General features: G+C 42.2%; 1 protein-coding gene across 1 annotated transcript in view; it reads left to right on the top strand.

The window, feature by feature from the left end:
• LOC124046245 (leukocyte tyrosine kinase receptor-like) overlaps positions 1 to 26156 on the top strand; it is a 359722-nt gene that overhangs the window by 310955 nt on the left and 22611 nt on the right. The window contains exons 12-21 of the mRNA XM_046366398.1: positions 1608 to 1746; positions 3352 to 3522; positions 5373 to 5471; positions 5893 to 6051; positions 8429 to 8542; positions 15654 to 15840; positions 17480 to 17570; positions 21258 to 21322; positions 21653 to 21782; positions 25471 to 25568. Coding sequence (XP_046222354.1) covers positions 1608 to 1746; positions 3352 to 3522; positions 5373 to 5471; positions 5893 to 6051; positions 8429 to 8542; positions 15654 to 15840; positions 17480 to 17570; positions 21258 to 21322; positions 21653 to 21782; positions 25471 to 25568 — 1253 coding nt within the window. The remainder of the gene's footprint in view (positions 1 to 1607; positions 1747 to 3351; positions 3523 to 5372; positions 5472 to 5892; positions 6052 to 8428; positions 8543 to 15653; positions 15841 to 17479; positions 17571 to 21257; positions 21323 to 21652; positions 21783 to 25470; positions 25569 to 26156) is intronic.

The raw sequence follows: 26156 nt of genomic DNA, 5'->3' as shown, positions 1-26156 counted from the left end.
AATGCGATTAGCATGAGGTTATAAAACCTCATACGTACCTGAAACCCCACCTCTTTAAGGAATACCTAGGATAGGATAAAGTAATCCTTCTCACCCCCCCATCCCCCCCCTTAAAATATTTAGATGCACTATTGTAAAGTAGCTGTTCCACTGGATGTCATAAGGTGAATGCACCAATTTGTAAGTCACTCTGGATAAGAGCGTCTGCTAAATGACTTAAATGTAAATGTAAATGTATAAATAGCAAGAACATTTCCCAGGACATAGACATATCTGATATGGGCAGAAAGCTTAAATGATTGTTTATCTAACTACGCTGTCGTATTTACAGTAGCTATTACAGTGAAATAATACCATGCTATTTGTTTGAGGAGAGTGAACAATTATGAACTAGAAAATGTATTAATAAACCAATCAATTTGTAAGTCGCTCTGGATAAGAGCGTCTGCTAAATGACTTAAATGTAAATGTAAATGTAAATATAGTGTGGTGCAATGAGAGAATTACACAATTTACCACAATCTGACACCATCTACCACAGACGGTCATGGCATAAGCTCAAAACTTTTAATTGAGGAACCACTATATCTGAGAGATTTTAGAAAGATCAGGACACGTATTTATTTAATATTATTTTTTTACATGCATTTAACACCTTATTTTTGCCCTAAAAAAGTCTCCATTTATACTTCCATTAATTTCTTAACTGGTATTGGGGGCATTCAGATGAGTCTTGTGAGTGTGTCCTAGAGCAAAACAACCAATGTGTAAGTGTTTGTGAGAGTCTCACCTTTGCACAGAGGGGTCATATTAGTGTGTATCCCAAACGGTTTGAAAACTACAGACAGGAGTTGGCAAATTGGATGTACTGACTTCAAACGAGTCTCCTGACACTTGTGGAAGTCGTAGAGGAAAACATATGCGCACTCAATCAGGAATGGGAAGAATATCCTTCCAATTTCATTCAGCTAAGTTAAATTATATTTTTCTTACTATGAAGTCATGTGATATAAAAATAAATAATAATAATGGCACAAAGCATATCTTGTCTGCTGAATGAACTAGTCTCCAGCCTAGGCTGCCATTGACATTGCACATAGCCAGATAACAAAATAGGCCGACTCAGAATATGCTATTCTGTTCTTCTTAAATAATTGTTCCTCTCATCATAATGTTTCTTTAGACCGGCCTAAAATAAATAATGGATTTATTGTGATGGTGTAGGCTATATTAAATGGATTTATTAGACTTTTAAAAAATGCAGATGTTCTAAATGCATGCATCATGCGTGGAGGCCTGGAGATGCTAAATGTGTTTATGTTAAGTAATGGTTAATTACCCTAAGACCTGCAGGCATTTGTATAACAGTTACCGTCTGACAAAATTTCATGACCGACACAGCCCTAGTAAGATAAGGAAGTTAGGAAAGGAAATTAAAGGGGATATATTAGATCATTTAGAGTACATGTTGTTGTTTCTTTCCTCGATTGAGCACCTGTGCCTTTTTTTAAATTAAGCTGGGTTGAAGCGGTCTGGGCACACCCACATTAAATGTATAATATATGTTAGAGATTGGTGTCACACACACTAATTTGCCATGGTAACAGGTGGAGAGGGGTGTCCACATCCCCCTGATCATCGCAGGTGGAGGTGGTGGACGTGGGTACAGCAGCCAATCAGACAGCCAGAATGAGTTAATGGATGACCCCACTGTACCAGGGCGTAACGGGAAGTCTGGAGCGGCAGGTAAAACTTCCAACAACACTGTGTGTTTTGTGTTGTGCAGGACTGCTTGACAGTGTGTGTGTGTGTGTGTGTGTGTGTGTGTGTGTGTGTGTGTGTGTGTGTGTGTGTGTGTGTGTGTGTGTGTGTGTGTGTGTGTGTGTGTGTGTGTGTGTGTGTGTGTGTGTGTGTGTGTGTGTGTGTGTGTGTGTGTGTGTGTGTGCCTGCCTGTGTGCGTCTGTGTTTGTGTGTGTGTCAGCCTGTGTGCGCCTGTGTTTGTGGGTGTCTGTTTGCTTGTTCTGTGTGTTTTTGGAGGGAATCTGCCTCAGTGTGTGCCCCCAATCCATTCTGGCCCCCTGTGTCCCGCTCCCTTGGTGCAGTTTGAGTTCAATACAACTACAGATTTTTAAAGGCTTGCTCCCCAACTGAGTTCTATTAACAACTCAATATAATTATTTACCACTTTCATCTCCCAATCCAGTGTTTTCAGTGTCTTGTGCTCCATTATGTGTTTCAAATACCTTTTCTGTGTGGCTTGTTTGTACTTACAGCTAGAGTATGCTTTAGCGGGGATAGGACATTTTTGTTAACAGTATTGTATAAAGTTGGTTTATTTGTTACGTTTTTTATACATTTTATATGTGAGAAATTGACCGTAGAACGTTGCATTGGAAACTATACACTCCTGTTTTAGGTGTACTCCAGGGTTGTGGTCTGTTCATGGCAAAAGAATAGGTGAGTTTCATAGGACCCTACCTCTGTTCATAGTAATTTTTATATTTCTTACTAGTAAAATAAGACAGGACAAGATGACAGGTTTGCATGCCTATTAACTTCACAATTTGTCTCTCTCCTTTTCGACCTGGGGTGCAAACACAACGCCTCTACATTACTGTAATTTTTTACACATCTCTGTATCCATTATTCACTCATTGTGAGTCATATTAGGCAGTTCAGTAGGCCTTTGGCTTACTGTGAGTGTAGCCCGGTGAGCGCAAATAATACATTTGCTCTGTCTGGTCTGTTTACTGTTTGTTGCTGGCGTAGGATTTTCATTTTTTGTTAGGTTTTGGATGTACTTGTTTGACTCATTTGACTGGTGGGAAAGAAGAGGAGAAAATAGGGCAAGACGCGAGCTGGGAGAGTTTGTGTAGGATTAATTGTGGGTGTCTTCGTGCTAACTAGAGCCGGAGCATGGTTTTGAGAGGAGAGGTGGAGGCCCCTACTACAAACTACTGCCAAGTCTCTATCAGATACAGAGGTGGTTACTGTCTTTCTGGCTCAGCACTGGAAACATTCCTGATTCTATTTCAGACATTAACCTGAGTGTAAATCGGTGGATGCTAGGGAGTTTCAATCAAATTAATCATAATATTACCATCTGCCATCACATAAGACTTTATCTACATGTTGGTGACCCATATGAGGATGATCCTCCACATTATGGTGCCCATGTGAGGATTTGCTTGCAACATTTAAAGACTGTGACTGTCCAGAAATTGATCAATCAATCGATCAAGTGTTCATTGATTGATTGGCTATCCAGAAGGTGTCAGTAAATGTGTGCACATGATTTAATCCAGTGTATAACTGTCTTAGTGTTTGTCCTTTGTATCTTTGTGTGTGTAGGTGGAGGCGGAGGTTGGAATGACAGTAACCCTGGGTCTCTGGGTGGGAGACCCCTAATACTTGGAGGCCAGGGGGGGCAACCCTGCCAGAAGTTGGGCTGGAAGACCCGAGGAGGCTTCGGGGGAGGGGGAGGCCCCTGTACATCCGGTGGTGGAGGAGGGGGGTATAGAGGTAGGTAAAAATATATATACAGTAATTATACAGTATATAGTAATATGAATATACAGCTCGGTTCGATCCCGGCGCACAATTGGCCCAGCGTCATCCGGGTTAGGGGAGGGTAAATAAGAATTTATTCTTAACTGACTTGCCTAGTTAAATAAAGGTTAAATAAAATAAAAATAAAAATAGAAAGCAGTGCATTCGGGAAAGTATTCAGACCCCTTGACATTTTGTTACATTGCAGCCTTATTCTAAAATGTATAAAATATTTTTTCCCCCTCATAAATCAACACACGATACCCCAGTTTCTCCCATTATTCTCTGCAGACCCTATCAAGCTCTATTTAGTTGGATGGGGAGCGTCGCGGCACAGCTATTTTCAGGTTTCTTCAGAAATGTTCGGGCTCTGGCTGGGCCATTCAAGGACATTCAGAGACTTGTCCCAAAGCCACTCCTGCGTTGTCTTGGCTGTGTGCTTAGGGTCGTTGTCCTGTTGGAATGTGAAGCTTAGCCTCAGTCAGGTCCTGAGTGCTCTGGAGCAGGTTTTCATCAAAGATCTCTCTGTACTTTACTCCATTCACCTTTCCCTCGATCCTGACTAGTCGCCCAGTCCCTGCCAGTCAAAAACAGCATGATTCTGCCACCACCATGCTTCACTGTAGGGATGGTGTCAGGTTTCTTTCAGACGTGACGCTTGGCATTCAGGCCAAAGAGTTCAATCTTGGCCTTATCAGATCAGAGAATCTTGTTTCTCATGGACTGAGAATCCTTTAGGTGTCTTTTGGCAAACTCCAAGCGGGCTGTCATGTGCCTTTTACTGAGGAGTGACATCTGTCTGGCCACTTTACAATTAAGGTCTTATTGGTGGAGTGCTGCAGAGATGGTTGTCCTTCTGGAAGGTTCTCCCATCTCCACAGAGGAACTCTGGAGCTCAGTCAGAATGACTATCGGGTTCTTGGTCACCTCCCTGAGGTCTTGGGGACCTTCAATGCTGCAGAAATATTTTGGTACCCTTCCCCAGATCTGTGCCTCTACACAATCCTGTCTCGGAGCCCTACGTACAGTTCCTTCGACCTCATGGCTTGGTTTCTACTCTGGCATGCATTCGTGGGACCTTTATATAGACAGGTGTGTGCCTTTCAATTGAATTTACCACAGGTGGACTCCAATCAAGTTGTAGGAACATCTTAAGGAGGATCAATGGAAACTGGATGCGCCTGAGCTCAATTTCGAGTCTCATAGAAAAGGGTTTGAATACTTATGTAAATAATGTATCCATGATTTTTTATTTGTAATAACTTTGCAAAAATGTCTAAGAACCTGCTTTCGCTTTGTCATTATGGGGTATAGTGTGTAGACTGATGAGGGGAAAAAATGATTTAATCAATTTTAGAATAAGGCTGTAACGTAACAAAATTTGGAAAAGTGAAGGGGTCTGAATACTTTCCGAATTGTAGATGTCATGTAGATGTTCAATCTGTCACTTTGTCATTGTTGGTCCATAAAACTTTATTATCATTATTTATCATTAGATAATATCATCAGGTAGCACTTTAGATGAAATTAATTCTACTGTACATACCAAGGGTGTCAATCTAGTTCCATGGAGGGCCTAGTGTCTGCATGTTTTTGATTTATCCTTTCAATGAAGACCTAGACAACCAGGTGAGGGGAGTTCTTTACTAATTAGTGACCTTAATTCATCATTCAAGTTTAAAGGAGGAGCGAAAACCTGCAGACAATCAGCCCTTTGTGGAATGAGTTCGACACCTGCTATATACCATGGAGGTACTCTGTAGTAAATTCGCGAACTGATTATGTCATTTTATTACCACAACCATCCCCTTCACTTTCTCTAGGTGGCAGCACCTCTGAAGCAAATGACCCAAAGCAGGACGGGGATGACGGTTCCTCTTTCACTAACCCAGAGGGAGATATCTTCCTGGATGCTCTGAAAGGTAACGGATGATGAAATGAGAGACAATTACAGTACACAGTCTATGAACTACAATGAGGCGACTGGCAAGGTAGAGGTTAGTGAGGCGGACCAGTAGTGAGGTTGTTGGTTCAATCTTCAGGCAGGCGTCAGGTAGGGTGATGAAGGTGGGAATTGAACTGGAAATCGGAGGTCTGCTGGTGTCTGCTCCCAGGTGCCTTTCACTACTGTTGTGCCCTTGAGCAAAGCGCTGCTCTACAGTTGACACTGTGCTGCTCCCAGCCTATTCTATTCTATTATTTTCTATTCTAGTATATGGAGGCTATTGCATCTGTAACATTGTATATTGTGGGTTGAGGAATAAAGCAAAGGGGCAGCATATACGGTAAGACATCTGCACGGAGCATATCCGTTGACCATTTCCTTCGTCTGTGCGTGTATAGGGATGGAAAGTGATGGAGAAGTGATCATCTGCCCCGTGCAGAACTGTAGCCACTGTGAGACGGGCGAGTGTCATGAGAACGAGAAGGGGACAATGTGTTACTGTGACGAGGACCTCGAACTTGCCCCCGACGGTGTCTCTTGTGTCAATGCATCAACAGGTCAGAGACACACACACACACACACACACACACACACACACACACACACACACACACACACACACACACACACACACACACACACACACACACACACACACACACACACACACACACACACACACACACACACACACACACACACACACACACACACACTACCTTTGTAATATAACAATCAGAGATGTATGTGCCTTGCTCAATTTGATGACTATAATAGAATTCTACATATAAATTAAAACATAATTAATCTTCCTTAAATCATCCACTTAAAAGTAATCTATTAGCAGGGGTTATATACTTTATTGAATCTTACTCATAAGAAATGCTTTTTAAATGATGTAGTAATAATTCACTAATTGTTATAATTTTTTTGATCAATTAATCAATTTTGATTAATACTTAGGATAGCTTGCAGAGGTGAAATCATTGTTCCATATTTCTTTTCCAGACTTGGGTCAAAAACATAAGTCACATACTTTTAAAAACTTCAATGGTTAGTACTTGAAAGTATTTTAATGTGTGCTTGACTGACCTTGGAGTTTGCATTTTGTGGACTATACCATTGGTGACCATTGTGTAGCACATGTAAAATATTGAAATAATATGCCGTATGCAGGCGCTAATAGAAGTTTATTATGGTTCTTGTCTAGGTAAACAAAGATTCTGAGCCAACACAAAAAAGTTATCCAACACCAAAAGATGACTGCGACAACAATATATTCTGTAGTGGTTGGCACCAATATCGAACATTTTATATGATATAACTCTCACATCATACCAGGCACAATGGGCAAACAGGTGTATGGACTTAACAGAGCTGTGGAAGTCAACAGAAAAGTTTGTTTTTTATATAGTCGATAACTAGCATTATCGTATCGAAAAACAATTCAGCTGATATTGGAATAGATTTTCCATATTTGTATCCATCCATAGGATTAGCAATTAGAACTTGTGCTCATCACTAATATTCACTTCATTTTGTGATGCTCTTTGTCATGACTGTCCTGTAAGGATCTGAATGGGTCAGATCAGCTTGGCAATGGATCACAATAACCAAACCCTCCCTCACCCACAGAAGAGGGGTGGAGGGAGCTGGTGGGGGATTGACGCCTCACCTACTGTAACTTGAAAAGTATATACACTAGGTATATGAAGTCTCCATCCTCTACGTTGTACTTTAAATATGACAAATTATGAAAGTATTTTCCTAAGATGGGAATATGATTTTAGGAGCCATAAGAGTTCATTTGTCTCCTATGAACATTGCACAGTAAGTAGCCACACCCCGAGTGAAGTCAGAGAGCGTGTCAGCCTGACAGAACCCTGTTGACCAGAGTGCATAAAAGGATAAAGATATTAACATGGAGACCAGAGAGACGTTTTAGCTGCAGCTCACGTCCAAAGTGGTTCGATCTATCAACACGAGGTAGAGGAGAGAAACTCCCCTCCTGGAAAATCACTGGTGCAGCTGATTAGCTGTCCGAAGGAACATATCTAGAAAAGCAAATTTAAGTGGTACCATTCTACTACTCTTCAAACCATTCTATTCTACTACCCTTCTCAAATCACCGTATTCAACTACTCTCATCACTAATGGGAACCGTCGAAACGGCTGGCTAGCCTATCATCCAAGGAGCATCTTCCAGAGTGAACAACAGTAGAAGACAGATGGTAGGGGGGACCCCTTTTGAACAATCAAAGCCTTACAAGCTTTCCACTGAAATCTCAACACCCTTCCTTAGGAGGGCTGGTACCGACAGAGATCCACAGTGAACAAAGGCATTTAAACGTAAATATATTAATGGTTTCTTACTCCAAATGGGCGGTGGTTCGTGGGCAAAGTACATGATTACTGTGAGAGTAGTTCCTAAAATGTATCAACGATAAGTGTCTCTTTCTCTCTCTATCTACATCTCCTTTGTAACATGTCGCCATATGTTGTCAGTCCGCTAGGGACCTTATCCTAATGTATTAAGTGTGTTTGTTTATCCTATGTTATCATTTAGTTAGCTAGTAAATAAATAATTAAACCCATTTGTGTAGTACTGAATTAGTAAGGCTGGGCTTTTTGCAGATACAGGAGGTTACGACTGTTCAGAATGACGATATGATATGAGGTTATGATTAATACGTTGACTGTTTTATGGATGTGGTAGAGTTTAATTCGGGAGATGGTAACTCTTTAACCAACAACTCTCGTGGTGCCCCAAATTCTTAATGAGTTAATTGTTACATGATTCATTTAATTGGGTAATAATTAAAGATAGTTAATTATTTCGATAAATAACAGTTATCAGATGATTGAAAGTAAATTCACAACATCTTCTAATAAGATGTACTTGACCCAGATGTGAACTCTTCTCTCCCCTGGCAGAGGTGTCTCCGCTGCCACCCCAGCCCTCCCTGTCCCATCTGGCCCTGGGTCTGTCTGTGGGGACCTCAGCCCTGATCGCTGCCCTGCTGCTAGCTGTGTCTGGAGTCATGATCAGTGAGTGGTGAAATGCGACGGATACACACCTATAGTTGTGTGCACACACACACACACGCAAGCTTACGCGGAATCACACAGGCACACAAACACACAAATGTTGGTGTAAGGGATATTAAAAACATGTAGGTATCTATACATACTGTGAGAACACAACACACACCATTACATTTGAACACGTTATGTGTGCACAAGCACGCGTATGTGCATACACACACACAGTCAGGAAGATTGATGCGCACAGACTAGGTACTTTGATGGATCAATGGCTGATGGCCTCCACGTGCCTGTATGACCTCCCTACCGCGCCTGGGCATGCTCCTGATGAGGTGGCAGATGGTCTCCTGAGGGATCTCCTCCCAGACCTGGACAAAAGCATCCGCCAACTCCTGGACAGTCTGTGGTGCAACGTGGCTTTGGTGGATGGAGCGAGACATGATGTCCCAGATGTGCTCAATTGGATTCAGGTCTGGGGAACGGGCGGGCCAGTCCATAGCATCAATGCCTTCCTCTTGCAGGAACTGCTGACACACTCCAGCCACATGAGGTCTAGCATTGTCTTGCAATAGGAGGAACCCAGGGCCAACCGCACCAACATATGACCTGAAAAGGGGTCTGAGGATCTCATCTCGGAACCTAATGGCAGTCAGGCTACCTCTAGCGAGCACATGGAGGGCTGTGCGGCCCCCCAAAGAAATGCCACCCACCATGACTGACCCACCGCCAAACCGGTCATGCTGGAGGATGTTGCAGGCAGCAGAACGTTCTCCACGGCTTCTTCAGACTCTGTCACGTCTGTCACATGTGCTCAGTGTGAACCTGCTTTCATCTGTGAAGAGCACAGGGCGCCAGTAGCGAATTTGCCAATCTTGGTGTTCTCTGGCAAATGCCAAACGTCCTGCACGGTGTTGGGCTGTAAGCACAACCCCCACCTGTGGACGTTGAGCCCTCATACCACCCTCATGGAGTCTGTTTCTGACCGTTTGAGAAGACACATGCACATTTGTGGCCTGCTGGAGGTCATTTTGTAGGGCTCTGGCAGTGCTCCTCCTTGCACAAAGGCGGAGGTAGCGGTCCTGCTGCTGGGTTGTTTCCCTCCTACGGCCTCCTCCACGTCTCCTGATGTACTGACCTGTCTCCTGGTAGCGCCTCCATGCTCTGGACACTACGCTGACAGACACAGTAAACCTTCTTGCCACAGCTCGCATTGATGTGCCATCCTGGATAAGCTGCACTACCTGAGCCACTTGTGTGGATTGTAGACTCTGTCTCATGCTACCACTAGAGTGAAAGCACCGCCAGCATTCAAAAGTGACCAAAACATCAGACAGGAAGCATAGGAACTGAGAAGTGGTCTGTGGTCACCACCTGCAGAACCACTCCTTTATTGGGGGTGTCTTGCTAATTGCCAATAATTTCCACCTGTTGTCTGTTCCATTTGCACAACAGCATGTGAAATGTATTGTCAATCAGTGTTGCTTCCTAAATGGACAGTTTGATTTCACAGAAGTGGGATTGACTTGGAGTTACATTGTGTTGTTTAAGTGTTCCCTTTATTTTTTGAGCAGTGTACTTTGTTTTGGATGCTGCGGTTCTGTTGGGCTTAGTTGCTGTGAGCGCTGCTGTCTGTCCCAGGATCCTGCCAGATTCCACATGGAGTGATAGACACGAAAGCCTATCTCGCTCTGCGGTTTCAAATGGAGGTCGCTATTGAACGTTTCCAGTGTTGCGGAAGCTGTGTTTACTTTGCTTTGTTCCGGGACAGTGCTGACTTTCAATGTAGCAACTGCTTGCTTGCAGAGGACTACAGGAGTGAAGCGGCTACTCATATCAAGCAAGTAGCAAACCTACGCATAGTACTGGGGTATCCATGCCCACCTAACTTTTCTTTTTCTTCCACCCAAGTAGCCGGACGCCGCTCTGGTCTGGCGGAAGTTTCGCTCTCCACAGCTTACTGGCCGATGCTCAGCAGGGTTTCATCCCCGAAGGGGTCTCCCCCTTCCATGGACAACAGAGCTATTCTCGACCCAACCAACCAGCCATGGAGGTACGTCACTCGCCGTGAAAGACGAAGAAACCTTCCTCTGGCAAAAGATATCTCCTTTGCCACCCTGGATCCAAAGGTTCCGGCGACTTCTTCCTTGGGGGCTTCCCATTCAAGATCAGATCCAGGTGTACCTGCGTCTTCGTCCCCGGTTCTGTCTACCTCTCCGGAGGCTTCTACCATGGGTTTAGATCCTTGAAGCTCATCAGGATGGCTGGCTTGGAACATTTCAAAAATGTATTTTAAAGAACTGATTTTAGCAATAAAAGACTAAAAAACTGCCAATCATTTCAGGTCCATGACCATCGTTGGGCCGCGGGTGTGAAGATTACTGCTGGCAAAATATCACTGTAGCTCTGCTGGATTCACTTTTATAGATAACTTTGACACCTTCTGGAAACAGAAGATAGTCTACAGGAATGACGGAGTCCATCCAAATCATCTTGGCTCCACGCATTTCAAGTCTGCATTGAAACAATGACATTTCAATGATCCAAGACCAGCTCAGTAAATCCCTACCATTGTGACAATGAGTCTTCATAATGCTGCATCTAATGTACATGATCCTAGGGGCATTGGCAAACACTATGTAAGTAACTTTTGAATGCAGTAACAATGAGCCTATGAACCAGAGTTACACTGTTAGGACTGAGGTGGTGTGCCCTAGTAGGAAAACCCCTTTGTGCAGCTCACCCTGCACTATCTGCTCTATATAAATAATATGAGCATGTCTACTTCTGATTAGCTTCCCAGTAAAGCATTAAAAAACAATCAAGCAACCAAGAAAAGTGCTACAAATAGCTCCTATTAACATATGCAGCCTGTAACAGCTGACATTCATATTCTGACTATATCTGAAACTCACTTAGAAAATACCTTTGATGATACAGTGGTAGCAATACATGGTTACCTAAAAGACTGAAATACCAACGGGGGCAGTGTTGCAATCTATATTCACAACCACATTCCTGGAAATCTTAGAGACGATCTAATGTGAAATAATGAAATTACTCTGCCAATCCTGATGTCCTAGCCTTGTCTGAATCCTGGCTGAGGAAGGCCACCAAAAATTCTGAAATCTCCATCCCCAACTACAACACTTTCCATGAAGATTGAACTCCCAAAGGGGGCGGAGTTGCAATCTACTGCAGAGAGAGCCTCCAGAGTTCTGTCTTACTATCCAGGTCTGTGCCCAAACAGTTCGAGCTTCTACTTTTTAAAATCCACCTTTCCATAAATAAGTCTCTCACTGTTGCCACTTGTTATAGACCCCCGTCAGCCTCCAGTTGTGACCTGGACACCATATGTGAATTAATTGCCCCCCATCTATTTTCAGAGTTTGTACTTTCTGGTGACCTAAACTGGGATATGCTTAACACCCAGGCTGTCCTACAATCTAAACTAGATGTCCTCAATCTCACACAAATTATCAAGGAACCTACCAGGTATAACCATGAATCTGTAAACATGGGTACCCTCATAGATATCATCCTGACCAACTTGCCCTCCAAATACACCTCTGCTGTCTGCAAACAGGATCTCAGCGATCACTGCCCCATTGCTTGCGTCCGTAATGGGTCCGCGTTCAAACGACAATCCCTCATCACTGTCAAACGCTCCCTAAAATACTTCAGAGAGCAGGCCCGGGTATCCTGGAAGGAAATTGACCTCATCCCATCAGTATAGGATGCCTGGTTGTTCTTTAACCTCTCTGGGATATGTGGGACGCTAGGGTCCCACCTAGCCAAGAGCCAGAGAAAATGCAGAGCGCTGATGCTATTATCTGAGAGTAGCCCCTCCGTAAACAAAGAGAGAAAACATATTTCAACCCTGCAGATGCGACACAAAACACAGAACTAAAAATATAAATCATGCCTTACCTTTGAGTTTCTTCTGTTGGCACTCCAATATGTCCCATAAACATCACAAATAGTCCTTTTGTTCGATTAATTCCGTCGATATATATCCAAAATATACATTTATTTGCCGCGTTTGATCCAGAATAACACTGGTTCCAACTTGTGCAACGTGACTACAAAATATCTCAAAAGTTACCTGTAAACTTTGCCAAAACATTTCAAACTACTTTTGTAATACATTTTTAAAAGTAAATAATCGATAAAATTGAAGACGGGATGATCTGTGTTCAATACAGGAAGAAAACAAACTGACGCTACCTTTCTGGTCACGCGCCTCTAACAGTACACTTGAAGTGATCCTCGTTTTAAACAGGGCTACTTCTTCATTACACAAAGGAAAAACCTCAACCAATGTCTAAAGACTGGGGACATCCAGTGGAAGTGATAGGATCGGCAAGAAGGTCCCTTAGAAATCTGGATTCCCAATGAAAATGCATTAAAAAGTGAGTGACCTCAAAAATTAAAAATCTGAATGGTTTGTCCTCTGGTTTTCGCCTGCTAAATAAGTTCTGTTATACTCACAGACAAGATTCAAACAGTTTTAGAAACTTCAGAGTGTTGTCTATCCAAATATATGAATCATATGCATATCTTTGGGCATGCATTTCATCCGGACGTGAAAATACTGCCTCGTCACCAAGAAGTTAACCACGTCTCAGTAAGGACCAACACATCTGGATTGGAGCTGTGAACCTACACTTTAAATTGATCAATTTTAGGTAATAAGCTTCTAGTGTGGTAGAGTGGCTAGACGGAAGCCCCTCCTCAGTAAAAGACACATGACAGCCCGCGTGGTGCCAAAAGGCACCTAAAGGACTCCCAGACCATGAGAAACAAGATTCTCTGGTCTGATGAAACCAAAATTGAACTCTTTGACCTGAATACCAAGCGTCATGTCTGGAGGAAACCTGGAACCATTCCTACAGTGAAGCATGGTCATGGCAACATCATGTTGTGGGGATGTATTTCAGTGGCAGGGACTGGGAGACTAGTTAGGATCGATGGGAAAGACAAACGGAGCAAAGTATACAGAGAACGTTGATGAAAACCTGCTCCAGAGCTCTCAGGACCTCAGACTGAGGCTAACGTTCACCTTCTAACAGGACAACGACCCTAAACACAGGCCAAGACAACACAGGGTTAGCTTTGTAAAAAGTTTCTGAATGTCCTTGACTGGCCCAGCCAGAACCCGGACTTGGACTCGATCAAAAATAGCTGAAAATAGCTGTGCGGCGACGTTCCCCATCCAACCTGAAAGAGCTTGAGAGGATCAGCAGAGAAGAATGGGAGAAACTCCCCAAATACAGGAGTGTCAAGCTGGTAGCGTCATACCCAAGAAGAATTGAGGCTGTAATCGCTGCCAAAGATGCTTCAACAAAGTACTGAGTAAAGGGTCAGAATACTTATGCAAATATCATACTTCAGTTTTGTATTTGTAATAACTTTCTAAAAACCTGTCATTATGGGGTATTGTGTGTAGTTTGAAGAGGGGAAAAACAAGCCTTCTAAATGTCTTATGGAGGCTTTATTATTTATGAAGCCTTAATAAAATATACTCCATGTAAAGAGTAGGCAAATAAGAATGTACAGCGCCTTGCGAAAGTATTCGGCCCCCTTGAACTTTGCAACCTTTTGCCACATTTCAGGCTTCAAACATAAAGATATAAAACTGTATTTTTTTGTGAAGAATCAACAACAAGTGGGACACAATCATGAAGTGGAACAACATTTATTGTATATTTCAAACTTGTTTAACAAATCAAAAACTGAAAAATTGGGCGTGCAAAATTATTCAGCCCCCTTAAGTTAATACTTTGTAGCGCCACCTTTTGCTGCGATTACAGCTGTAAGTCGCTTGGGGTATGTCTCTATCAGTTTTGCACATCGAGAGACTGAAATTTTTTCCCATTCCTCCTTGTATGTCTTCCTCCTGTATGTCTTCCTGCTCACTTTGTCATATTGTTGACAAAGTATACATCTACAGTATCACCACATATTAAATGAAATGCACAAGTGGTTTTGAATGACTTCAGTTGATCCTAGAGACATGAAACTTTCATGATACAATAACTTCAAGGACATCAACCACCCGAGCCACTGCCTGTTCACCCCGCTATCATCCAGAAGGCGAGGTCAGTACAGGTGCATCAAAGCTGGGACCGAGAGACTGAAAAACAGCTTCTATCTCAAGGCCATCAGACTGTTAAACAGCCACCACTAACATTGAGTGGCTGCTGCCAACACACTGTCATTGACACTGACCCAACTCCAGCCACTCTAATAAGGGGAATTGATGGGAAATTATGTAAATATATCACTAGCCACTTTAAACAATGCTACCTTATATAATGTTACTTACCCTACATTAATCATCTCATATGCATACGTATATACTGTACTCTACATCATCGACTGCATCCTTATGTAATACATGTATCACTAGCCACTTTAACTATGCCACTTTGTTTACTTTGTCTACATACTCATCTCATATGTATATACTGTACTCGATACCATCTACTGTATGCTGCCCTGTACCATCACTCATTCATATATCCTTATGTACATATTCTTTATCCCCTTACACTGTGTATACGACAGTAGTTTTGGAATTGTTAGTTAGATTAGTTGTTGGTTATCACTGCATTGTCGGAACTAGAAGCACAAGCATTTCGCTACACTCGCATTAACATCTGCTAACCATGTGTATGTGACAAATACAATTTGATTTGATTTGATTTGAACTTGATTTTCCATTGGCATGGAAATATATTTTTTTAGGTCACCATACAGCAGTGGTTCCTATCCTTTTTCAGTTACTGTAGCACCAACTGAATTTCGCTCTGCCCATAGTACCCCTGAAGTACCCCATCATGTGCATTTTACCTATAGGCCTATGATATCATAAGTCTTCCCAAGCATCCCCTGTGGATAGGCCCCCAGTGGTCCTAGTACCCCACTACCATACAGAATACACTAAGTCAATACACGATAATACAACATACAAGGGCACTGCACATGGAGGGGAATGACTGCTTTCAATTTATGTGCAAAATAATCCAGGACGCCGACATTGCTCATATTTTTACATCCCTTCACATATCTGTCCATGTTTCCTCATAATATATTAATATTCTTGTCTATGCAGTGTACAGACGGAAGCACATAGAGCTACAGTCCATTCAGCTGGAGCTCCAGAGCCCAGACTGTAAACTGAGCAAGCTGAGGGCCTCCACCATCATGACCGACTACAACCCCAACTACTGCTTCGCTGGGAAGACCGCCTCTGTCAACGACCTGAAGGAGGTGCCCCGACGCAACATCTCCCTCACCAGGTAAACTAGCCTTTAAAATTTGTCATAAACAACTTCAATATAATATATTATTTTAGCAGATGCTTTTATCCAAAGCAACTTGCAGTCAAGCGTGGATAAATGTATTGCGTATGGCTGGTCCGGAGAATTGAACCCTCTAACCTGAGATTGAAAGTGCCATGATTTACCAACTGAGCGACAGAGGAACACAACAAAAATAACTAGAATAAGTTGTTGTTGTTTTAAACTACACCCAACAATATAACAGCATAAGCTCTAATAAAGTGTAGTGTAACAGCATCAGCTCTAATAAAGTCTTCATTTAAGTCAGAATTTCCCACACCCATGGAGTTAGGGACCCAAGACTCTTGGGCTGTTAGGGTATTAACACTTTGAAAAGTATTATCTTAACACTATTCCAGTGGGTCACATCCTGTATACACATTAAGAAATGGTTTACTTTAACACTGTGGGGGTTAACATTATTATCACATATTTTCAGTGTAAATTTGCAACTCAGACTTTTGAAAGCATGGGCATTTCATGTTCAGTATCACTAATATGAGATGAGTTCAAATGGAATCAACAATGTTTTTGTTAAGTAGTGATGGGGAAACAAAGCTTCCTGAAGCATTGAGGCTTTCCAGCCAATTCTGTTGAAAATAGTTTACTCAAGGGTTTTATCAACAAAGTGTACACTAGTGGCGCCTGTTGGTAAAAATAATTTAGAGCAGCTAAATTATTGTAGATGACGTCCCACGCGCCTTTAGCGCATGCACAGTGTAGCCTTTTTGCATCGACTTGATGCTGGTACGCTGGCAACCAATGTCCCAAACACAGCGAAGGCTGGTCACCAACAAAACCAATATGAAGGCTGGTCACCAGCCTATGCTGGTCTATGTTTTTTTTCAGTCGGGTTAGAAGTCACGTTTATATGACTCATAATAAAGTTAGTGCATACATTTGTAGCTTGTGAGCCCTGCAGGAATTGAACCTAAGACCTTTGATTTGCTAACACCATGCTCTTACGACTGAGTCACACAGGACCAGAAAGCATATCTTCTGCTGCCATTTAGTGGAATGTCAGTTGTTCCTTCTGCTTTGCAAAGTAAAGCAATTCAGTAAAATGGACTTCCATGCTAAAGTCGGAAATGTCTTCCAAATATCTGAAAACTGATCAAACTTATTTTAATATTATACAGACGGTAGTTTCATACGGTAATTCCCTGTACAATCCCAATGCAATGTTCTCACAAAGCACCAACATCACAGGTGACCCAGTGACCCCTGAAAGCCATGGTATTCATTGTTCGGAGGCGTCAGTACTTCAGATGTCAGAGGTTATAGTACATCACGGTGAAAAGCTAAGCTAGCCACCTGCTGCAATACTGTCCATAGGCCCACTTTCCTTCCACTCAGTAATCAATGACCGCGACTAAAGAAAGATTACTAAGTGCTGTGTGTGTGTGTGTGTGTGTGTGTGTGTGTGTGTGTGTGTGTGTGTGTGTGTGTGTGTGTGTGTGTGTGTGTGTGTGTGTGTGTGTGTGTGTGTGTGTGTGTGTGTGTGTGTGTGTGTGTTTGTGCGTGTGTGTGTGTGTGTGTGTGTGTGTGTGTGTGTGTGTGTGTGTGTGTGTGTGTGTGTGTGTGTGTGTGTGTGTAGGGGACTGGGACATGGTGCCTTCGGTGAGGTGTATGAAGGGATGGCAGTGGGGATACCTGGAGAGTCCAATCCCATGCAAGTAGCAGTTAAGGTGAGCCCTGGCACAAACAAAAAAGCAAAACAACAAGCAAGCAAGCAACTTACAGACAGAATATACAGGGCCTCAAACAACACGAGTATCAGCAAGAATGTGTGTGTATTTTGTACATATGAGTATTTTATTCAATAAGGGGGGAATTCCGACCCGAGTTAAGCTTGCGTGAATGGAATGGAATTCCCTTTGTATGCACTTTTCTCTAAATGCGTAGTCTGACTTTGAACTTAAAGCATGAGAACAGCATGCTATTCACCCACTATTAGTTTGGGGTGGAGATCAAAGAAATTAAATTGTGGCCTTCAGATGAGCTGAATTCTGACCTTGACTTAATTACCTCATAATTTCACTACCTTCACACAGGAGGAAACAATGAATACAACTCCAAGTGAACAAAATCGAGTGTATTTTTTCCCTATATAAATAACACCATTCTCCGTGCACTGTAATTTACTAACTGATAAGAGCTATTAATAACAGCTTGGTAAATTAGTAAGGGGATTTTACATATAAATGACAATTGGTTTAGATATATTTTACCTTATGGTCACTGGAGACAAATGTGAAACCAGTCATAAGGCAGCAAACTGAAGCACATCAGCATATCACGGTAGCCACCGTCACTTATACACCATACATTCAGAACTGTCACTTTAGTGTTAGTTTCCTTACATTTTTTGAATCATTCAATTACAACGTTAGTTTACCTTTTTTTCCCTCTGTCACGTTTGTGTGGTCGATCCTAAGGATCGCTAGCAATAGTGGGCCATATTAGGCTAACGTATTACAAGGTGTGCTATAATTTGGGACATGTAGCCTATTTGAGTTACTATGGAATGCAGACCACGCGTAGCAGTTTAAACCTGGAGCCTGACATACGGTTCACAACAGGTAAGAAGTAAAGTTTGAGAAATCTCCCAGGTTTTGCATACCGGCATGCATTTTTCATCGAAACAAATATATATATATACAAATTGAAAACTAGGACTGCTGGGCCTCGAGGCCCCTTCAAGCTAATGGCAGTCATTCTGACAGCAACATTCTAACAGCGTAATTAATACTTGCATACAGTGCCTTGCAAAAGTATTCACCCCGCCTTGGCATTTTTCCTATTTTTCCTATGGATTTGTTTTGTATTATTTGAATTACACAACATGCCTAACACTTTAAAGTTGCAACATATTTTTTCTTATGAAACAAACAAGAAATAAGACAACAAAACTGAAAAATTGAGCATGCATAACTATTCATCCCCCCAAAAGTCAATACTTTGTAGAGCCACCTTTTGCAGCAATTACAGCTGAAAGTCTCTTGGTGTATGTCTCTATAAGCTTGGCACATCTAGCCACTGGGATCTTTGCCCATTCTTCAAGGCAAAACTGCTCCAGCTCTGTCAAGTTGGATGGGTTCTGCTGGTGAACAGCAATATTGACGTCATACCACAGATTCTCAATTGGATTGAGGTCTGGGCATTGGCTAGGCCATTCCAAGACATTTTAATGTTTTCCCTTAAACACTCGAGTGCTGCTTTAGCATTATGATTAGGGTAATTTTCAGGCTGGAAGATGAACCTCCGTCCATGTCTCAAATCTCTGGAAGACTGAAACAGGTTTCGTTCAAGAATTTCCCTGTATTTAGCTCCATACATCATTCCTTCAATTCTGACCAGTTTCCCAGTCCCTGCCAATGAAAAACATCCCCACAGCATGATGGTGCCACCACCATGCTTCTCGGGGTGATGAGAAGTGTTGGGTTTGTGCCAGACATAGCGTTTTCCTTGATGGCCAAAAAGCAAAATTTTAGTACCTTCCATATGTTTGGGGAGTCTCCCACAAGCCTTTTGACGAACACCAAACGTGTTTGCTTATTTTTTTATCTAAGCAATGGCTTTTTTCTGGCGACTCTTCTGTAATGCCCAGCTCTGTGGAGTGTACGGCTTAAAGTGGTTATGTGGAAAGATCCTCCAATCTCCACTGTGGAGCTTTGCAGCTCCTTCAGGTTTATCTTTGGTCTATTTGTTGCCTCTCTGATTAATGTCCTTCTTGCCTGGTCCATGAGTTTTTGTGGGAGGCACCATCTCGGGGCAGGTTTGTTGTGGTGCCATATTCTTTCAATTTTTTTTTATAATGGATTTAATGATGCTCCATGGTATATTCAAAGTTTCTGATATTTTTTTATAACACAACCCTGATCTGTACTTCTCCACAATTTTGTCCCTGACGTATTTGGGGAGCTCCTTGGTCCTCATGGTGCCGCTTGGTGGTGCTCCTTGCTCAGTGTTGTTGCAGACTCTGGCGCCTTTCGGAACAGGTGTATATATACTGAGATCATGTGACAGATCATGTGACACTTTATCATGTGATCATGTGACACTTTATTTAACTAATTATGTGACTTCTGAAGCTAATTGGTTGCACCAGATCTTATTTAGGGGCTTCATAGCAAAGGGGGTGAATACATGTGCACACACCACTTTTCCATTTCAATTTTTTTTTTTTGAAACAGGTAATATTTTTTCATTTCACTTCACCAATTTGGACTATTTTGTGTCCATTACATGAAATCAAAATCAAAAATATATTTAAATTACAGGTTGTAATGCAACAAAACAGAAAAAACTGCCAAGGGGGTGAATACTTTTACAAGGCATTGTATATGCTATCACAAAAATTATCATTTGGTTGTGTTTATGAAGGTCTTTAGAATACAATACAATAGGTGACATTAGAATACAATACAAAACTATTTCAAATAACACAATAGTATTGTCATTAGTTTATGTTACTGTAGGCTTTATGTAAAACACAAATGCAAGTGTTTTAAGTGTCTTTGTTACATCTATGAAAGCATGTGTTGGAACATGGGAACAGCACATTTTTATATCTGCAAAAAAAACAATAACCCAACCACCAAGACTCACGGTCAGCAAGACGTGCGGTCAAATGATAAAAACATCAGTAGCCTAAACATCATTATAAGTGCTAAGTGTGCTTGATAAATAGTGAAAATCTGCACAAAAGCAATTATAATGAACATACGTGTCGATATAACAGCAGTCAAAAATAGTAAATTATTGTCAGCACATTTGTGTGCCTTTTCATGCAATGGCAGCAGTTGGAGCATGTCAATGTCACATCAACAACAAAAGCTTGTGAGTGCGTTTCTGATGTTGTCTTTGCTTAAGATGTAGGGCCTGCTCCCTCAATGAAGACGTTTTATTCCAATAATCGTCAAGTAGCATAGTCACTGGCTTGTTTTGTCCAAGCTGTCCCCTTCTCCCTCCTGTCTCACCGTTTCATTTGGTGGCTCAGTGCGCACCGTTCTGGCTTTTTTTGTGCTTATGCCTCGGAGTTGTAGATTCAGGCCGAGGCTCAAAATCAGAAGAATATGCATCAGATATGTCATGATTCATTTCACGAATTCAGGCTGTTCTGAGGGAAAAAGGGGATTGAGGGGGGGTGCAGAAGGTGTTATTCATGTTTTGTACATTCAGTGTAGATTTATTTAGGGGTGCATGACTAAAAATGGCAGAGTAGTAAAAATAAATAATTAATGAGCAGTTCTAGTGTTAAGCATATGTTGATAAATTAGCCCCATTGTGTAGATTGCTCCCTAGTACTGTGAGACATTGTCTATGTTCTTTCTGAATGGTCTCATTGCATTTTCTGTGTACGTCTAATATAGACACTCCCTGAGGTGTGCTCTGAGCAGGATGAGCTCGACTTTCTCATGGAGGCTCTCATTATCAGGTAACACACACACGTACACGCAAACTCACACACAGTCTCACACACACATACAAGCTTTTGGTTGAAGAAGTATTACAAACATGCTCCTACCATGGCAGACCATTCTTCCACAACCATGTAATAACTTTTTATTTCTGACCCTCTCCTCCCACCCCCCCCCCCCATCCATCACTTTCTCTTTACTCCTTCTTCCTCCATTGTTTCTTCTCTCCTCCCTCCTTCCGGCTCTCCTCCCTTCCTCCCCCTCTCTCCTTACTCCATTCCCTATCCTCCCTCCCCCTTTTCTCCATATTCCTTCCCCCACTCCTTTCTCTGTCTCTTCCTCTGCAGTAAATTCAGCCACCAGAACATAGTGCGGTGTATAGGGGTTAGTCTTCAGGCCCTGCCACGCTTCATCCTACTGGAATTGATGGCTGGAGGAGATCTCAAGAGTTTCCTGAGAGAGACGCGGCCCAGACTGGTCAGTTGAGTTGCTTGCTTGTTCCGTATATTTCAATTATAACAGTGTGTTAGTTGATAGCATTATTACTTTAGTTCACATTGTAGGTATTTTTGCGACATGGAAATGTTGCCCTAAGTGTCTTGCTCACAACAGCAGGAGATGGTTCCTTGGACCAGATATTCCTGAAATCTTGAAAAGTGTGTTTGACTACATTTGCCAAAATATAACAAGAAGGTGCATGCACAGAGAGGGCCAAATACACAAGCTACAATGTGTTCTTTGTTATTCTTGGTTGTGGGTCTTTGCTTGCCATCATTAGGATAAACTAGTAAGTACCGAACAAAAGGTACTTAATTTTGTCCCTGCAGGGGAACACATTTTTGGGCTGTGGAGAACCTCTTTATATTGGTTCTTTGTATAGCCAATGATACTGTATGGTTCTTCATTACACTGCTATAACCAGAGGGTTCTTCATTACACTGTTAAAAATGTCCCTGCTACTGGTTGTCGTGAAAATACAGTACATTTTAGGAGCTAAGATTAAGATTAAGATATTATTGCTATAAGGGACTGTATGCTGCTGTATTCTGATTAATTAGGGGTCATTTTTAGGATTTGAACTCCAAACCTCTTGGTTGCCAGTGAACTGAATTGCCAGTGACCTGAATTTAAAGATAAGAACCAATAGAGTCAGACATTCTGTAATTTGTCCCTATGGGGGAACCCTTTTGGGTGCGACATCGAACCTTCCCATGGTGAGGTTCTTTGTTTTGTCCTTGTAGGGGAACCAAATTGCGTTCTGCAAAGAACCCTATCATGAAGAACCCTCTGGTTACAGGATTTTGTCATACGTCCCTATTGGGGAACCCTTTTGAGTTCCATTTATAACCCTTTCATGCAGAACCTTCTGGATCCAGGTAGAACCAATGACAGGTTCTACAGCTACTATAGTAATAGGATACTAAAGATGCGCTTACGTCAAACAATGTTCGGTATGGCAGGTAGCCTAGTGGTTTGAGTATTAAACTAGTAACCACAGAGGTTGCCAGATCAAATCCCCGAGCTGACAAGGTAGAAATCTGTCATTTTGTCCCTGAAAAAGGTAGTTAACCCCCTGTTCCTAGGCCGTTATTGAAAACAATAATTTGTTCTCAACTGACTTGCCTCGTGAAATAAAATTATAAAAACGTACCCGGTACTGGTCGGTACCTTTAAGGGTGGGGTAAGGCCCCGAGGTAACTGTCCCCCACCCTGTAATTCTTACAGAAACCACTTTGTCACCATTTCTTCCCAATACCTTCTCTTGCTGCTACTAGCTCAACTAAAAATGTTATCTGTCTCATGGGTCGCTCCACCTCAAAAAGTGCAAAGACCGATTTTCTACAGACAGTCTCAGATTGCGGTGAAATCATTTGTGTAGTTGTTGTCCTTTAGTAGTGCAGCAATTCGACCATGAAGGCCTGATTAACGCAATCTCCTCTGAACAGTTGATGTTGAGATGTGTCTGTTTCCTGAACTCTGTGAAGCATTTATTTCGGGCTGCAATCTGAGGTGCAGTTAACTCTAATGAACTTATCCTCTGCAGCAGAGGTAACCCTGGGTCTTCCTTTCCTGTGGCAGTCCTCATGAGAGCCACTTTCATCATAGTGCTTGATGGGTTTTATGACTGCACTTGACATTTTCTAGATTGACTGACCTTCATGTAATGAGTGACTGTTGTTTCTCCTTGCCTATTTGTGCTGTTCTTGCCATAATATGGACTTGGTTTTTTACCAAATAGGGTTATATTCTGTATACCACCCCTATCTTGTCACAAAACAACTAATTGGCTCAAATGCATTAAGAAGGAAAGAAATTCCACAAATTAACTTTTAACACCCTCCCGTCAGTAGAGGATGCCTGGTTTCTCTTCAAAAGTGCTTTCCTCTCCATCTTAAATAAGCATGCCCCATTCAAAAACTGTAGAACTAAGAACAGATATAGCCCTTGGTTCACCCCAGACTGCCCTTGACCACCACAAAACATCCTGTGGCGTTCTGCATTAGCATTGAATAGCCTCTGCGATATGCAACTTTTCAGTGAAGTCAGGAACCAATATACTCAGTCAGTTAGGAAAGCTACGGCTAGCTTTTTCAAACAGAAATTTGCTTCCTGTAGCACTAATTCAAAAAAGGTCTGGGACACTGTAAAGTCCATGGAGAATAAGAGCACCTCCTCTCAGCTGCCCACTGCACTGAGGATAGGAAACACTGTCACCACCCCTAAATCTATGATAATCGATCATTTCAATAAGCATTTTTCCACTGCTGGCCATGCTTTCCATCTGGCTACCCCTACCCCGGCAAACATCTCAGCACCCCCTGCAGCAACTTGCCCCCCCCCCCCCCGCTTCTCCTTCACCCAAATCCAGACAGCTGATGTTCTCAAAGAGATGCAAAATCTGGACCCCTACAAATCAGCTGGGCTCGACAATCTGGACCCTGTCCTTCTAAAATGATCCGCCCTAATTGATGCAACCTCTATTACTAGCCTATTCAAACTTTCTTTCGTATCATCTGAGATTGGAAAGCTGCCGTGGTCATCCCCCTTGTCAAAGGGGCAGACACTCTAGACCCAAACTGTTATAGACCTATATCCATCCTGCCCTGCCTTTCTAAAATCTTTGAAATCCAAGTTACAGATCACCGACCACTTTGAATCCCACCGTACCTTCTCCACTATGCAATCTGGTTTCCGAGCTGGACATGGGTGCACCTCAGCCACGTTATCATAACCGCCATCGATAAAAGACAGTACTGTGCAGCCGTCTTCATCGACCTGGCCAAGGCTTTTGAATCAGTCAATCACCGCAACTACAAATACCTAGGTGTCTGGTTAGACTGTAAACTCTCCTTCCAGACCCACATTAAGTCCAGCAAGCGCAAAGTTGATTTAGCTGCGGGATCGGGGCACCAACAGTACAGAGCATGCTCAGAAATAGCAGCATTCAGGTGTGAGTGCATCTGGATAGTGTCAGACTGATAGTAACGTTATCAACTTTGGCAGTGGAATTACAGTAACCAACTTAGTTACTAGCCAACATAGTTATTAGCTACTCCACATTACACACCTTGTGTTATTTTAGTTGAAAAACACTCTTCATAGAATACTAGAATGGACATGAACATTAATTTGTGGCAGCATCATGATGTCTGATAGCTAACAAGCTAACGGCAGTTATGAAATGCTTGCTTTTGGCCACGACTGTATACTTTTTTTCTACTGTATTATTGACTGTATGTTTGTTTATTCCATGTGTAACTCTGTGTTGTGGTATGTGTCGAACTGCTTTGCTTTATCTTGGCCAGGTCGCAGTTGTAAATGCAAACTTTTTCTCAACTAGCCTACCTGGTCAAATAAAGGTGAAATAAAAAAATAAAAAAATAGACCAGCATGGACCAGTTTGAAATGTATGCTGTTTCCTTCAGCAGGGTCACCACTGACAAAGAACCCCTCAATAACCTTCTTTTTTTGAGTGTCGGGGTACTTTATTGAGTAGATTAAAATATTTCAGTTTGAAAGCTAACAGAAGAACAACAAAAGTGTTTGGCTGCTCTGCTCTTCAGTACATCCGTCTGTCTGTCCGCCCACCTGTTTGTATCTCTGTATATGTCTCTCTGTATGTATGAGTATGATCTCTCCCTCTCTGTCTGGTATGTCTCTATAGGAGCACCCCTCTAGTCTCTCCATGGTGGACCTGCTCAACGTGGCCAGAGATATCGCACAGGGATGCCAATACCTGGAGGAGAACCAGTTTATACACCGGTAGGCCTACTATGGTAGAAAAACATACATGGACTTACACTACAAGACCAAAAGTATGTGGACACCTGCTTGTCGAACATCTCATTCCAAAATCATGGGCTTTAATACGGAGTTGGTCCCCCATTTGCTGCTATAACAGCAGGGCAGAAATTTGACAAACTGACTTGTTGGAAAGGTGGCATCCTATGACGGTGCCATGTTGAAAGTCACTGAGCTCTTCAGTAAGGCCATTCTACAGCTAATGTTTGTCTATGGAGATTGCATGGCTGGGTGCTCAATTTTATATACCTGGCTGAAATATCCAAATCCATTAATTAGAAGGGGTGTCCACATACTATTGTGTATTTATAGTGTAAGTGTGTGCACATAGTTTTCACATATAGTCAAACCAGCATAATATGCAGTGACAGACACATACTCTTTCTCACACACAAACTCATTTTACCCACTTATACATACCAGCACACATACGTGCGCACGCACACACAAACAAACACATTAAGTCACAGACCCCACATTCACACCCTCTCAAACAGTTGCAAACACTTTCTCAAACTACAACAACATATGGGTGTCCACATGCACTCA

This window comes from Oncorhynchus gorbuscha, linkage group LG10 (genome assembly GCF_021184085.1).
Source record: "Oncorhynchus gorbuscha isolate QuinsamMale2020 ecotype Even-year linkage group LG10, OgorEven_v1.0, whole genome shotgun sequence".
NCBI lineage: Eukaryota > Metazoa > Chordata > Actinopteri > Salmoniformes > Salmonidae > Oncorhynchus > Oncorhynchus gorbuscha.
Note: the sequence above shows the minus strand (reverse complement) of the source record. Positions and strands in the feature narration are given on the sequence as shown.